Source organism: Bubalus kerabau, chromosome 20 (genome assembly GCF_029407905.1).
Source record: "Bubalus kerabau isolate K-KA32 ecotype Philippines breed swamp buffalo chromosome 20, PCC_UOA_SB_1v2, whole genome shotgun sequence".
Taxonomy (NCBI): Eukaryota; Metazoa; Chordata; class Mammalia; order Artiodactyla; family Bovidae; genus Bubalus; species Bubalus kerabau.
The window spans coordinates 50,725,386-50,740,506 of record NC_073643.1 but is presented as its reverse complement, the minus strand read 5'-3'; the positions used below and the strand labels follow the sequence as shown (position 1 = coordinate 50,740,506).

General features: G+C 60.7%; 2 protein-coding genes across 5 annotated transcripts; one reads left to right on the top strand and one right to left on the bottom strand.

The window, feature by feature from the left end:
- Window positions 1–2,706: 2,706 nt before the first annotated feature.
- Window positions 2,707–4,212, top strand: GPR62 (G protein-coupled receptor 62). The gene has a single exon (XM_055557802.1). It carries the CDS (start codon window positions 2,707–2,709, stop codon window positions 3,796–3,798), a length of 1,092 nt encoding a protein of 363 aa, XP_055413777.1. The 3' UTR covers window positions 3,799–4,212.
- Window positions 4,213–4,519: 307 nt separating this feature from the next.
- PCBP4 (poly(rC) binding protein 4) lies at window positions 4,520–14,565 on the bottom strand. Of its 4 annotated transcripts, none has more exons than XM_055557799.1 (14): window positions 14,403–14,565; window positions 11,865–11,953; window positions 8,284–8,428; window positions 8,035–8,058; window positions 7,892–7,924; window positions 7,548–7,664; window positions 7,218–7,349; window positions 6,960–7,088; window positions 6,636–6,710; window positions 6,438–6,482; window positions 6,299–6,362; window positions 6,120–6,172; window positions 5,853–6,022; window positions 4,520–5,418 (listed from the first exon to the last, which is right to left on the bottom strand). In XM_055557799.1, exons 3-14 carry the CDS (start codon window positions 8,362–8,364, stop codon window positions 5,130–5,132), a joined length of 1,212 nt encoding a protein of 403 aa, XP_055413774.1. In that variant the 5' UTR covers window positions 8,365–8,428; window positions 11,865–11,953; window positions 14,403–14,565; the 3' UTR covers window positions 4,520–5,129. The 4 variants fall into 4 exon arrangements, with proteins under 4 accessions (XP_055413774.1, XP_055413775.1, XP_055413773.1 ...); XM_055557800.1 differs by having other exon boundaries at window positions 11,865–11,947; XM_055557798.1 differs by lacking the exon at window positions 11,865–11,953.
- Between the last annotated feature and the right edge of the window lie 556 nt (window positions 14,566–15,121).

Genomic DNA, 15,121 nt, shown 5'->3' with positions numbered 1-15,121 from the left:
TCACCTCCTAGAGGCAAATACCCACATCAAAGTTGTGGTCAGGTACGGGAAGTATTGACTGTGTGGACAGAGCGTAGGAAGCAGGTGACCCAGATTCCAGGTACAACTCAGCTGGGTAATCTAGAACACACTCCTTCCCTCTCTGAGCACCAGTCTCATCCAAATAACGGAGAACTGGACCAGGGCTCTTCAAATTCCTGCAGCAGGTGAGTTAAACCCAGAGATCCATGCCCTATTGTCTGCCACCCAGATCCGTGCCGGTGCGGACTGTGTGCCTGCGAGGCACAGGCACAAGCAAAGCACAGATAGGGTCCCTGCTACCAAGGCGCTTGCATTCTAGTAAAACAGGCTATAAGCAGCACGTGCGTAGATATGAAATACAATTTCAAGTAGGAAAAGGGCCAGTAAGAAAAATAAAACAGGGTTAAAGAAGTAGTGATGAGAAAGTGAAACAATTTTAGGAAAGATGGTCACTGAAGGTAGAGACCTGAATTAGGTGAGAGAGTGAGCCATGAAGAGATCTGGGGGAAGGGTGTTCTGACGGAAGAAACAGCACATGCAAACTTCCTCAAGGGAAAAGGAGTTTGACATGTGGGACCAGCACAAAGACTGCATGGCTGGAAGTATGGGAGGCAAGGAGGAGGAGGGTGAGGTCAGAAAGGTGAGAAGGCAATCTCAGCACAGAGGGGCTGAGATTCTATTTTGATGACAGGAAGCTCATGGAGAGATGAGTGCAGAATCATGACCTGACCTGATTTGTCTTTAGAGAGATCCACTTTGGCCGGCTGCATAGAGAGCGGATCTATGTTGTCAGTCAAGATCCAATCAACAAAACACAAATCACTCTATGTATTCTAGACAAGAGGAATTTGATACAAAGAAGGAGCTGAACTACCAGAGGGGCTGGTGAGTCAATCCCGGGATTAGCAACCGCAGGAAGTTGCTACCATTCTTAGGTTGGAAGGATAATGGAATTCCAATGCCCAAGACTGGGCTCCCCCAGCAGGTGCCAGAATCCCAGAGGGGTTCTGCCTGAAGGGAGCCAGGGCTATGGAGGGAGATGAAGTCTTCCACAGAGGCGGATCTAGAGGTAGATCCAGGCTGAGCATGAGAGGAAAAATACCCTGGCTTCTTCCCTCCTGCCACCCTCCAGTTCTGCTGGTAACTTCCAGTGGCTGAATATACCCCAAAACCAACTGACAGAGGAGCCCAGGAAATCAATTTCTTGGAAGGCAGAGCAGTGCTGGGGAATATGGGAGTGGATCTAAGGGCAAACAGACAAATGACCACCATGAGGTGCAGGAACGAAGATCAGATCGGTGAGGAAGACGCTGCAATGGTCCAGGTGAGGGGTGGCAGTGCCTGGGAACATAATGGTGGAGAGACGTGGCTGAATTTAGACAGGTTGATCTTTTGGATGTGGAGTTAGTGGGAAAGGGAGGTGTAGATGGAAACTTCTGAGACGGCATTTACTAAGAAGGGGAAGATTCTGTGGAGAAAGTTGCGGTCGGGGGCCATGAGTCAGCCCTATGTTGGGGTGTAGAACTTTTGAGATGCCCAGTAGTTTCTGTACAGGAGTGATGTTGAAGAGGCACCTGGGTATCCAGACCGGGATTCAGAGGAGAGGAAGGAGCTTCAGACACAAAGGCAAGCTATCAGGGTATAGATGGGGTTTTGCCATGGGACTGGGCGACATGACCGCATTGGAGTCACACGTCTTTCCCTGAGCCAATACCTTGTTCGGGGGGTGCCATACCATGGCTAGGGCTGGGTTTTTGTGCCTGCAGTATGACATGAAAGGTTAGGATCTTACCCAGACCACAGGTCCTGAGAGTTGGGGAAGGTAGCTTCCTAAAGAAAATTCAGGGTGTTCTTAGCAGAAGCGAACTCATTTGCTAACAGCAAAAACAACCAAAAAAAGCTTTTAGTTACCCCTAAGGCTTCCTCTCATTAATTCCACAGTGTCTTGAAGCACCTATTCTGTGCCAAGCTAATACCAGCAGAGCAACCTACTATGTGCCAAGTCCTGTGCTTCCCCCTCACTTTACCTAGAGAACTAGCCCTCCTGAGGACCAGAGGGTACTTAGGCGTCTCCCAGCTCTTGCGTCCCTGGTACCTCAGTTTCCCCTCAGTACCAAGGCTGAATGATCCATTTACCCTCATTGAGGGGGATGGCATAAGAGAGCAGATTTTCTGCCTGGAAAAGACAGAACAGGACCTGGCTGACTCCAAAGCCTACACTCTAACGTCCTCAGTCTGCACCCCAGCCTATGATTGCTCCGGGCCCCCCTCCCCAGGCCCCCCCAGCATTTCCACAGCACAGCCTCCAGCCTCCAGCTGGCAGCTGCTAGGACCCAGGGGGCCGGTGCCAGGCCCTGCCCCTCCCTTGCCAGCTCTGTGTGTCTCCAAAGGGCAGCATCAGAGTGACAGCCGGTACCATCTCCAGCAGGGGCTGAGTCGCTGATGTGGAAGAGAGAGCCACAGTCCCCGGCCTGCACCCTTCCATGGGGCCAGCCAAGCCCCCAGAAGGATGGCAGCCCGGGCGTCTGAGCCAGCGCCTGGGCAGCCTGTGAGGTGAGAGGCCAGAGGAGCAAGGGATAGATGGCGGGTGATGGGAATGAGAGCAATAAGGGGTGGGGAGGGGAAAGCTCCATCTCCCTCTCTCTCTCACTGCCTCCCAGCACAGAGCGAAGCCTAAGCGCTCGGATGGCCAACGCCACAGGTCTGAGCGCCCCAGAAGTCGCAGCCTCGATGGGGTTGATCCTGGCGGCTCTTGTGGAGGCTGCGGCACTGCTAGGCAACGGCGCGCTGCTGGTGGTGGTGTTGCGCACGCCGGGACTGCGCGACGCTCTCTACCTCGTGCACCTGTGCGTCGTGGACCTGCTGGCGGCCGCCTCCATCATGCCGCTGGGCCTGCTGGCCGCTCCGCCGCCGGGGCTGGGCCGCGTGCGCCTGGGCCCCGCACCCTGCCGCGCGGCGCGCTTCCTCTCGGCGGCGCTGCTGCCCGCCTGCACGCTCGGCGTGGCAGCGCTCGGCCTGGCGCGCTACCGCCTCATAGTTCATCCGCTGCGGCCCGGCGCGCGACCTCCGCCCACCCTAGTGCTCACGGCCGTGTGGGCAGCCGCAGGGCTGCTGGGCGCGCTCTCCTTGCTCGGGCCGCCGCCCGCACCGCCCCCGGCCCCGGCTCGCTGCTCGGTCCTGGCGGGAGGCCTCGGGCCCTTCCGGCCGCTCTGGGCGCTGCTGGCCTTCGCGCTACCCGCCCTCCTGCTGCTCGGCGCCTACGGCAGCATCTTCCTCGTGGCGCGCCGGGCCGCCCTGCGGCCCCCACGACCCGCACGCGGGTCCCGGCCGCGCTCCGACTCTCTGGACAGTCGCCTCTCCATCTTGCCGCCCCTCCGGCCTCGCCCGCCGTGGGGCAAAGCAGCCCTGGCTCCGGCGCTGGCCGTGGGCCAGTTCGCAGCCTGCTGGCTGCCTTACGGCTGTGCGTGCTTGGCGCCTGCTGCCCAGGCCGCAGCGGCCGAGGCGGCCGTCACCTGGATAGCCTACTCGGCCTTCGCGGCTCACCCCTTCCTGTACGGCCTGCTGCAGCGCCCTGTACGCCGGACGCTGGGCCGCCTTGCCCGCCGAGCGCTGCCGCGGTCCCCCCGAGCCTGCACTTCGCGGGCCTGGCACCCGCGGGCCCTCCTGCAGCACCTCCAGAGACCTCCAGAGGGCCCTGCCCTTGGCCCTTCTGAGGCACCTGATCAAGGCCGGGATTTGACAGAAAGGGAAAGCCTGAGCATGTCAGAGGCCACGTGAGAGATGTCTCCCAGGTGAGCCGGGACTGGAGAAAGCAGGGTGGTATCGGAAAGGGCCCGTCCAGCCTCCAGCACAGCTTGTGGCAGGTGCCCTGCCTGGAGTTCTGACCCTGGAATGGGAGAAAGGGGGCCTGTAGCCTGGTGAGGCCCAGATTCTTCTGGGAGCAATCCTGAGTTCAGGGCCCAACTCTGCATGGCCTTGTACACACACCTACCCTTCCCTAGGCCTCAGTTTTCCCATCTGTACCCGGGACTATGTCTAAGGGCTCCTCCAGCTTGAGTGATCTGGACACTCACAGATGGTCCCCAGGCCAAGGAAGAAGCGGAGGTGGGCAGGATCACAGAGAAGAGGGCCCTAAGGGCTCACAGCCAAAGGGAGTGGGCCAAGCAGGGCAGGGTCTGGGTTACAGCCACAGCAGGAAGAACGAGTGGAGGGACATTCGGAAAGACCTCTGCGACATATGCACCAAGAAGAAGCTGGACAGAACTACTGAGACTCCTCCATCAGCTTCTAAAAATGCCCAGAAAAAAACTGGATCATTTTGGTGCCAGAGACAGGAGGCTGGACAACATGACCCCCAAAGAGCCCTAAAGCCCCAGAATTGGCATGTGGAAGGGGCTGAGGCCCAGCTGGGGTGATGGAGTCATAGATGGGGGTCCTCTGGGACCTCGGCTGCACCCATATTCTGTAGGTTTTGCCAACACCCACAATGTTTCACAGCTTCCTGGTCTCTGAGAATATTTATTCAAAAACAGGAATTGAAAAAACTGTACAGAGTATCTGCTGCTGAGAACTCGGCCCCTGCCCCCATGCTACTCCCCCAGCTGCCTGGCAGTGCCCCCTCTTCAGGCTGCCCTCTGCCAAGCCCAGCCAGTCCATTCCAGTCAAAAGGGTATCAGTGGAAGCAGCAGGAATCTGCAGGGAGGTGGGGAGAGAAGCAAGGCCCCCAGCCACCCCCAGGCCTCCTCCCTAATCCCCACACGGGGGACAGTAGAAGGGAAGCCCTGAGGGATGGGGAGTGCATGAGTGACACCCCCCAAAGTGGGGGCACTTAGGATGCTCCCTGCGTCCAAGCACAGAGCTAGAGGGGGTCAAGCCCCCTATATCCTGGGGCTGCCACAGCTCCCAAAACCCTGGGCCGGAAACCACCCCCACTCCAAGAGCAGGAACTCCCACAGACCGGGGCAGGGTTGAGGGGGGGGGTTGCATCCATGCGTCTGGGCATTAGCGGTGTTTGGGACCCCCTCCCGGGGTGGAGTCCTTGGGCAGGTAGCAGAGGCAGCCCCCTGCCGGCGGTCCTGCCTGCCCCCGCACCTGTGCCTCAGCCAGCCTCAGTAGGGGGAGAATTTCTGCCGCTCAGCTTTCTTGCTCCCATTGGCCGCTGCCATCTTGGCAGTGTAGGCCGCCAAGCCCGGCGGTGGCCCTGGGGAGGCAGGTGGTAGAGCCAAGAAGGGTACGGGCTTGAGGCCGATGAAGTTGGAGAGGGAGATGGCATAGGGCGTGCCCAGCAGGCCTGGGGGAGCGGTGGGCAGGGCCGTCAGGGGTGGCGAGAAAGGGGCAGGCAGGTCTGTGGGGGCCGAGCCGGGTGTCCCCCCAGAGGTAGACTTGGCCGTTTCTAGACTGGAAAGAGGGACAGAGGGGGGAGATGAAGGGAAGGTGGGGGCGGCGAGACAGGGGGCAATGAGGGCAGACATAAGGGATGAGATTAGATGAAAAACAGGAATTGAGAGCAATAACATGGATGGGTGTGTTTGGGGAAAAGATAGGACAGGTCGGAAGGGTGGGGATGGGACACAGCAGATAAGGACAAGCAGACACAGCATCGGGTAAGGGAAGACATGGGGAGACCGGAGTGCCAGGGAGGAGAGACAGGGATGGACAGAGAGCACGAGGGACAGACGCAGGGGGAAGATGGGGCAACGTGGATGAGTGCGGCAGGCTTAGGGAGGCAGAGGACAGGCCCAGGAGAAGGGATGTCCGCTCTCTCCACCTGACCGGTGCCTTTCTCAGGCACAGACGCCCCATGACCTGTGACACCCCCACCCCACACTCACCAGGCAGTGATGAGGTACTGGGCCAGGGCGATGGAGACAGGTGAACCAGTGATGGTCACGTGCCGCTCACCAGCGCCCTCGGCTTGGTTCCCGATCTTGATATGTGCCCCTGACATCTGCCGGATCTCACTGATCTTGCTGCCCTGGCGCCCGATCACGCAGCCAATCAGCTGGGGAGGGGGTGGAATTCAACCCTAGGTGAGGCCCAGACCCCCCACCCCCGGGCTCCCCTACTCGCCCCCTCAAACCACCCCATCCCATGCTCACGTCGTTGGGAACCAAGAACTCCTGTGAGCTGGTCTGTGTGCTAGGATCCAGTCCTACAGGCGGGAAGAAGAGGGACTGGGTGTGAGTCTGGGTCCTTCCTGCCTCCCCTCGTCCTTTCCAGAGGGGGCTGCCTGGCCCCCTGGGATCTGCCCCTGCTTCCTTCCGCAGGGACTGCTCACCTGGCACCATGCTGGGTGAGGCGAAGGGGACTGCGTGGCCCGAGAGCTGCTGGAGCTTGGTGACCTGTGCCAAGAAGAGGGGTCAGGAGTCAGAGGAGGCTCTGTTTCTGAAGGAGTGCTGTGGGCTTTGGGCACTCACCTCAGCTGGAGTCACAGCGCCATACTGACCCTGGACAGAGAACCCCTGTGAGGACAGAGTGCGTCAAAGAGGGTCACTGTGATAGGGCAGTGTGGGTAGAGTCACCCCTCCCCACCTCTCCCTGGACCCCCCATTCCTTCCTCCGCCTCCCCTGCTTCTCCAGTAACACGTCCCACCCTTCCTGCTGTTCCCCCTCACCTGGTTGGTGGAGAGAAGCACAGTACCTAAGGAGAGGCTTGGATGGTATGGGATAGTGGCTCCTTTGGGTGGGGACTGGAAGGGACACATGGGGAGGCGCGGTCAGGACATTCTTAGGCCCCCCTGCCCTCCCCAAGGGCCCTGTGTTCCCAAGGCCCTCCCCATAAGCCCCAGATCAACACAGCTCGATGTCCTTGAGCATCTCACATCCATCCCTGCAGCCCCGCCCTACCCCCACCTGGTGCCACAGACATAGGCTTGGGGGGCCTGACAAGGCAGCCCCAGGGTCCAGCCTCTGCCCTCTCTCCCTGCCCCCAGACCCACCTCCAGGATGACAGCACAGATCTGGCGCACACACAGGATGATGGCATCAGGCACCCCGGACACGGTGACGGCACGCTCTGTGGAGTTGGGGAGCAGGTCCCCTGCCACCTGCACCTGGGCACCTGTAGTCTGTGGGCAAAGAATGGGGGCCACTTCCGGCTACTCCCATAGCCCAGAGCAGAGGACCCCGGCTCATAGCTCCCCAGGGGATAGGAAGCCGTAAGCCCAGCTCTCCCCTTAAGACCCCCCTCCCCTCACCTCTCTGATCTCCTTGATCTTGGTGCCCGCCTTCCCAATCAGCGAGCCACACTGGCTTGCAGGGATGACAAGGCGCAGGGTCACTGGAGGCCTGGAGACATTCCCTCCATTTGCAGGGGCAGCGCAGAGGTCCTGGCCAGGAAGACGTGGTTGGCCATGCGTGCCTGTGCTGCTCCCCCGCCCCTGGGGCACCTTCCTGCCAGGGGGTGAAGGAGGGAAGCCCACCCACATCCCACTGGGCCTTCCATCCCGCCCGTAGCCACTCTGTGGATCAGAGTCCCGTTCCTCCTAGGGGACCACCCTTGGCCTCCCTCCAGCCGGGCCACAGACCTCATCCAGCTTGAAAGCGATCATGGAGACCGCGTGGAAGACGGCTGCTGTAGATCCAGTGATGGTGGTGATGCGCTCAGGGCAGGAGCCCTCAGAGATGGTGATCCGGGCACTGCTCTGCGGGTATAGGACAAGCACCGGGCAGCGGGGCTCCTTCTCTGCTTCCTGGCCAGGAACCTGCCTGCCCCCCACTCACCAGCCCCCAGCCAAGGCTGGAAGTGGCCACCTTCTAGGGGCACTGACTGGTGATCCTGGATGGTGGATTCAGGGACAGGGTGGGGCAGGCATCTCCCCTCCCCTCCAAACCAGGTACCCTGGGCTCCTCTCCCAAACTCCATCCTCACCTGTTCCCGGATTCGCTTTACAGTCTCTCCTTTCTGCAGGAGACAGAACAGAGAATGGCTCTTAGGCCAAGTGGTTGTTGCTTCCTTTCCAAGCCTAAGGTCTCAGGTTGGAGGGGACACACAGAATAGAACGAGGCACCTACCTTCCCAATTATGCTGCCCACCTCCTGCAAACCAGACAAGAGTGAAGTCAGCAGCATACCCATACCCCAGGCACCGCCCTTTGCCCCACTGAGGGTGGGGGTGGGTTGGACTCCACAGGAGACAGGATACCCAAGATCAGACTCCCCGCCACAAGCCGGCCAGGTCTTGCCTCACCTTTCCCTTTGCCCCCTCCTGAGCCACAGGGAAGCCACCTCACCCCCCCACACCCCGCCCCCGCCCCGCCTCACCTTCCCGTGCATCAGCATCCGCAGTGTGAGGGTGATGCTGAGCTCTGGCTCCTCCTCCAGCCCCGCATCTGAGCCGCTCATCCTGTCAGGCGGGGCTGGGGCTGAGGCCGCCTGGGAATGCGTCCACACTGTGGCCTGGCTGGCTCTGTGGGGACAGTGGGAGAGGGGTTAGAGAGGAGCTCCACTGTCTTTCAGGTCCCCTGCACTTACATGGGAATCCCAAAGCCAAACTAGACAAACTTCCAGAGCAGGGAGACAGCGTGGACCACAAGTTTCAAGTGTCACACTGACCAGTCTGCTGTGTGCGACTCACCAGCTGTGTAAGCCTGGCCAGCATCTATAACCCTTCTGAGCCTCAGCTTCCCCATCTGTACAAAGGGGATACCAAGTCCAGTCCCCAGAGTTCACGAGAATTAAAATGAGTTGGGTGCCTGTGTCTCCACAAGTATTCTTCCCTTTCCCTGGTACATCAAAAGAAAGAATGAACTCGGAGGCCTGTGGGAATCCAGAGAGAGGGAGCCTCCTCCCTGACCTCCTGGGAGAGGGGACCCCTGTGGACTAGGCCTTGAAGGTTGGGTGTAAACTGAAAGGTTACTTCAAACAAGAGGCACTTGCATCCAGGAAGCAGAGCCCCCGCTGGCTAGAGCCTGGTTGGAGCAGCTGGAGAGGGAGCCGGAGCAGCCAGGGCGGTCTTGAAAGGTGGGTGGAAGTGGAGGTAGCAAGACTCCGGGAGGGTGGGCTGTGCCTGTCCACTAGGAGTCACGAGAGCAGAGGCTCCTGCGACAGCTGGGAGCAGGGTTCACTCAGCACTGGGGGTGGGCGTGGGGTGTTGGGACCAGCAGTGTGCACGGTGGCTTTCTGAGCCCTCTCCTAAGTCCCAGGGAGGTTAGAAGTGTCCGAGCTGGCGGTGTTCCCAGGCTGGAGCACTTTCTACTGTACCAGAAACAAATTACTTGGACTCTAAGTCTCAGTGTTTTCACCCATAAGATGGAGGGACTGCTTCCCCTGTGGGACTGGGTGATGGGTAAGAACGGGACTGGCGGCCGGTGGGGGAACGTCAAGGCTGTTAACTGATGGAGGAAGGAGGAGCCAGAGATTAGCTGCTGGGATTAGCCTGGCCGCCAGCCCTCCCCACCCGACCCCTTTTCATGCCCCGACTTAATCCTGGACCTTAATCCTGCTTGGAAATCCCTCTCCTTCAGCGGCTATCTCCCGTAGAGGCTCAGCCTTGATGGGGAGTTCATGGGGGACCAAAGCCCAAGCAGGAAGACAGGGAGGGGACCACCTGGTGCCATCTGAGCCAAGAGCAGGCCCTGACCCTAAAATCCCTACTGCTAGGAGGGGCGGGGGCTCAAGTGCCCCCAGAGACCTCTAGGCACCTTCCTCCCCAGCCCCCTGCCCTATCCTGCCTCCAGCATCAAGAGTATAGATCTCTTCTCTCCAGTGTCCCCTTCAGAAACCCACCCCCCACCCCCCACCGCTAGCCTGAGGTTGAGCATGGAGGAGGAGGGGTGGGTCTCCCAGCCTGGCTGACTCAGGAAGCCACTGTATGGCCTGAGACCTCTGTTTCTTCATCCGTACTAGGGGGGTGATACCCTGACTCCCCAAACAGCCAGTAACTGTTGCCTCCCCAGAACCTGTTCCTTCCTCTGCTTGAGTTCTGTCTGTAGGCTCTCCAGAGTTCAGAGGGCAACAGTGGATGCAGGGCCGGTGCTCTGTGAGCATCCTGGCCAGCGTCATGCTGGCTGCCCTTGCTAACGTTCCCCCAGCTGCCAGCACTTCCCCCAGTAAAGCACTCGTGATGACGCGCTTCATTTCAGTTACCCTGGCCAGCCTGGGAGCCCCTTCGAGCAGAAGGCAAGACTGCCACCTTCTCCTTGTGTTCCAGAGCCAGGCCGGAGAAGTTACTCAGAACACACTGGTTATCTGAATGGAAGACTTCACCAAGCAGAAGGGGAGCCTGGTGCCCAGAGAGGGTCTGTAACCTGCCCAAGGTCACAAGAAAGGTGGGGTCTGCTGGGACTAGCAGGGTCCTGCCTGCCTCCTCTGTCTGGCTGTCCTCTTTGGGGGTGGGGGAAGGTTGCAGGGGCAGGTCTTCAAAGGTGGGGAGCAGGCTTTAGTCGTCCCTGAGATCCCTGCCTAGTTAGTAGACATGGGTTGTGTTTGGAAAAGACTGTATGTGTCCAGAGCCACATCTTAGGCTCTAGAATTTTCTGGGGCTCACGGACCCCTTTGGGGTGATAACCTGTGGGAGACCTGACATCTGCACATCACCTCTTGTGGGCAAAGGCTCCTGGGAAAACAGGGCAGAAGGGCTGAGATGTGGCCAAAACTAGGGCTCCTGCCCTGAAAAAGATACCTGGGTCTACACTGAGCCCCACTGCCCCAAGTCCAAGCGACCTTGACCAGGCCTGCACCTGACGGACCTCAGTTTACCCACCTGTGCTACGTGTGTGTCTGTGGGGGCTGGGGGGACAAGGGGAATGGCTGGTCTCTCTGTCCTTCCTGTTCTAAGGGACCCTCAAGGTCTTTCCTGTCTTTTGGGGAGAAGAAGGGGTCTCGATCAGGTCTCTAATGCTTCTCCCAGGAGCTCTGTAAACAAGCAGCCCTACGAGGCATCCTGGCTCCCCTTCTGCCCTCACAGGGGCTCTAGGGAATTGTTCACTGCTCCGGCCTGGTGGGCCCTAGGTCCCTGCTGGGCCACCCACATGGCAGCTACGCACCATGCCACACTGACCTCCAGCTCACCTCTGGGGGTGCCCAGCCCCCTCTGGTCAGCAGGGCTCCCTGGCAGAACATACCAAGCTCAGACCAGGCCTCTGACCTCAGGCGTTCCCTCCTGCTCCCCAGACCCCCGCCCCAGACTCAGTGCCCACTCTTTCTGCCCCTGGCTTCCTGCCACTCGGGCTGCAGGGGGCGGGGCGGGGGGTGACAGCTGTGTAGCCATGGCGGCTGCCCCTTCCTGCCCCTCCCCCCGCTGCCTCTCTCTCATGACAGCTGCCCAATCAAAGGGCCGGGGGCTTAGCCAGCTTCCCCCCCCACATGCAGGGATCAAGTGTCCACCCTGGCTTTGTTCTGGAGCAAGAACAATCCAGGGGAAGGGAGGGCTCCTGGGGCCAAGCAACTCAAGTGGACTGGCCCGCCCCTTGGGGGATTCCCTTGGCTCTGTTAGCCAGAGTGTCTGTCCCAACTAGGGTTTGTAGACCCACCTGGGCTGGGAAGAGAGAGAAGGGTCCAGTCTCCAAGTTCATCCCCACCTCACATCCCAACATCCCCTTCCAGCCCCCAACCTAACAGCCTTCTTCTATTCCTGCTCCAAAAGCAGCCATGCTGGCCACACCCAGTGATGCTGGGGAATGGCTCGGGGCATCAGGCGAAGCAGGGCGTGGTGGGGGGTGGGGGGTCAACATTGGGCCTAGAGGGGATCAGTACTGAGGGACCCTGACTCCCCTGCCCATCCTTTTCTCTGGGCACACTCAGCCTTTCCGATTAGCTAGGCCTCCGCAAGAATTGCCCCAGCATCCTCGGATCCACATGCCCAGCCTCGCAGTCTTACAGCCTCCCAGGATGGCCATTCATACCTACTTTATGGGAGAGTCCAGGGAGGAGGGGCCTGCAGGGGAGCAGCCTGGGATCCTTGAGCTCCAGCCTCTGGTTTCTTGACCTAGAACTGTCCTGTAGACTCAGTACTAGGCAGAGAAGGGATTCTCTGACAAGCTGGCTGGTGCCAGAAATGCTATAGTCTTCCTTAGAGCACCGTTAGGCAACGCCCCCCCTCCCCCAACCCACCCCCAAGAGTCCTCAGGGCCAAGGGAAGCAAGGCAGGCCCTGGCCCAGATTGGACTCCAGAAGAACGGGCACAACTTCATGGTACAGCCCCACCCACTGGTACCCATCCCCTCACTGTCTCACCCCAGTTGAGAAAGGTCTCTCTAGCTCCTACTCTCCACACTGAAGACTGGGTCACTCTGCTGCCCAACAGCCATCCTTGGTTCCCCAGTCTCCAAGGAATAAAGCCTGATCTCCATAGACAGGCCGTCAAGGCCCTTCATGATCCGGCTTCTGCCAACTTCTCTTGTCTCATCCCTACCCCATCCCCCACACACACAGACTACAAAACATGCCTAGCACCTCCAGGCCTCTGGGCCTTTGCCCAGGCTGATCCTAGCTTCAACTGCCCATCCTCCCCACTCTCTGTCCAAATCCTTCTCAAATGCCACCTCCTCTATGAAGCCCTCCCCAAACCTTCCAATCACTCAGGCCTCTTTGCTCCTCAAAGATGCCTGTCACTAAGAGCCCCATTTGGGCAATTCTGAGTCTGCCTTTCCACTATGCAGAGTTCCAGGAGCCAGGACCAGGCTCAGTATGTAGGGAGAAGAAAGGACTCAGGGCTCAGAGGCATTAGAGACCAGCAATGAGGCTAAGGATCCCAGAGAAAACTGTGAGAGCAGGGTGAGAAGACTCAGGGCGCAGGGGACCAGCCACATGGGAGAGTCAGGATCCGCCTGGGCAGGACTCCCAGTTCCCATTCCTCAGCACCCCAGCCCTTGCTCCTGCTGTGTCTTTGAGTCTAGGTGGTCCCCGGGCATATCACTGGGGTGGGGGATTTGCGCTTTGCTTTGAGACTTCTGGGGGCCCTGAGTGAGTTTCCCCACGGAAAAGGGAGGCTGAAGGAAGAGCTGCGGTGTGGGATAGGTTTCACAAAGTCAGGCTCAACCTGTCTTAGCTGGAAGGGCCTTGCCAGACAGGAACCTGAGGCCCTGAGAAAAAGGGGCTTGTCTGCAAAGCTACATGAGAATGAGGCAGCTGGCAGAGCTGGCGGAACCCCGGGGTCCACCTGTGCGGCTCAGAGCTCCTTCCTCAAGAGGTCAGTGCCACCAGGCAATGGTGATGGAGGCCGGGGTAGGGGGGTGGCGCTGATGGGAGTAGGGAGGGTGGACAGAGCCTGTCTGGGGACACAGGGCGGGGCAAAGCAGCCTCCCTGTGGCCTGGGCCTGCCAGGGTGTGTGGGCCGCCTGCTCCCAGCCCCCCACCCTGAGCATGCAAGAAGAACAATCCCCTTGTGTTTGGGCGGCCTGAGCCTGCATGCTGATGAAGGCTAGGGGGTGGGGGCAGGGATGGGGGCGCCTTGGAGTTTGAGGGGGTTCCAGGGCCCAAAGGGGCTGGGGGACTGTCAGATGGGAAAACAATAGGGTCCCAGGTGCTGGCTCTGAAGCAGCGAGGGTAATCCCAGGGAAGAGTGAAGGCTGGAGTTGATGTTTAAGGTCCTGGGGAGTCCCTGGGGTCTAAAAACTCTTTGTGGGAGAAGAAAAGCCCCTGGCGACACACACTCTGTTGGACCCGAGTGAAGGTGATCAACCTGGGCTTGGTGGGGGACTAAGAGCCCAATTCCGGGAGGAGGGAATGCACCTGGTCCGAAGTGCATCCCTTTAAAGACCACTCCCCAGGGCGCTGGAGCCGGGCGGGGCACTGGGTGCCACAGGTCCCAAGATGGCGGGCCTGGGATAGGGGAGTGAGGAGGCGGGCACCTCCCTCTCCTGGCCAGGCAGGCTCCAGGGCCAGGCTCAAGTGAGTAGCCAGAGCCCCCGCACCTCCTAAGACTCCAGCTAAGAAGCTAGGTCAGAGCTGAGGGGCTCAAGAGCCCCAGGGCACCAGGGACCATTCTGAGCCACCAAGCTGACATCTCCACACACCCCTGGCCTGGAGGTCTGTGTCTGGCGCCCCCAGGGACTGCAGAGAATGGGAAGGGGTGTGTGCTGAGCCAGGAACTGCAGGGGAGTGGCTGATGGGGACAGAGGTGGAGCAGAACCAGAAGCCAGGGCAGGAGGTCTAGAGAAGAACAGGTCCAAAGGACAGAAACAGCAGGTGGGATGAGGGCCTCAAATCTGGGGTGTCGGGTCCAGAAAGCCCTTCCCTGGTAACTGGGGGCTCCTCTGGCCGACCAGCGCCCCCAACCTGTGCAGGCCTGGGCCCGTATGGGACAGGGAACGTGTTCTTTGCAGTCTCCCGGTCTCCCAAACCCGGGACCCTGGCCTGTGGACTCTGGCGCGGGCTCCCCGCCCCCCAGCCGAACCCCCAAACTTCGCGACCGGCGGTGCCCCGCCCGGCCCGCGCCCTACCTCGCTGGGGCTGTCCTGCGGCGGCGGCGGCGCGGCGGCTGGGCCGCTCAGTCCCACATTGTCCCCGGGAGAGGCGGCCGCTCACAACTGCGAGTGACATCAGCTGCGAACAATGAGGGGTTTGACAGGCGCGGAGCCCGGCCGGCCCGGAGCCCGGCTCCGCGCCCCCCCCCCCACCCCCGGCCCGCCCGGCCCGGCCCCTCCCCGCCCCCTCCCCGGATCCGATTACAGCGCGGCGGGCCCGCCCCAGCCGCCCCAGTGCCGCAGCCGCCCGCCCCGCCCCGCGCGCCGCGGTGCGCCCCGAGCGGCGGTCGCTTCCGGGAGGGCTAGCACGACCCTCCCCCGGCAGCTCCTCCAGCCCCCGGGAGTGGGGGGCGAAGGGGGATCCGGCCTGAAGCGCGGTCCCGGTCACGGTTCTGCCCGCGCCGCCCGCGCTGCGCCCCGCTCCCAGTCCCTTCGCTCTCGGCCAGCTGGTCCTTCCGCCCCGAGTCCCCTGCACCCCCATCTCGGCCTCTGCCCCGCTCCCGCTCGGATCCCTCGGAGCTCAGGTTTCGACCCATTGCGGGGCCGTTTCCGGCGCTCCTGGCTTCTGCGCCATCCATCCCCGCGCGGGGCTCTCGCCCACCACCAAGCCCCACACCCCTCAGCCACCCCCAGCTTCCGCCAGGCCCGGCCCTCGTGCGTCCAGGACAGGTTACCGGACCAGCTGGAGGAGGGGC

Coding starts and splice junctions, on each gene's coding strand:
- PCBP4 (XM_055557799.1), bottom strand. CDS start 8,364: ATGAGCGGCTCAGATGCGGGGCTGGAGGAGGAGCCAGAGCTCAGCATC. Junction 7,665..7,891: donor TAAAGCGAATCCGGGAACAG/GTGAGGATGGAG, acceptor CTATACCCGCAG/AGCAGTGCCCGGATCACCAT. Junction 6,023..6,119: donor AGTTCTTGGTTCCCAACGAC/GTGAGCATGGGA, acceptor CCCCCTCCCCAG/CTGATTGGCTGCGTGATCGG.
- GPR62 (XM_055557802.1), top strand. CDS start 2,707: ATGGCCAACGCCACAGGTCTGAGCGCCCCAGAAGTCGCAGCCTCGATG.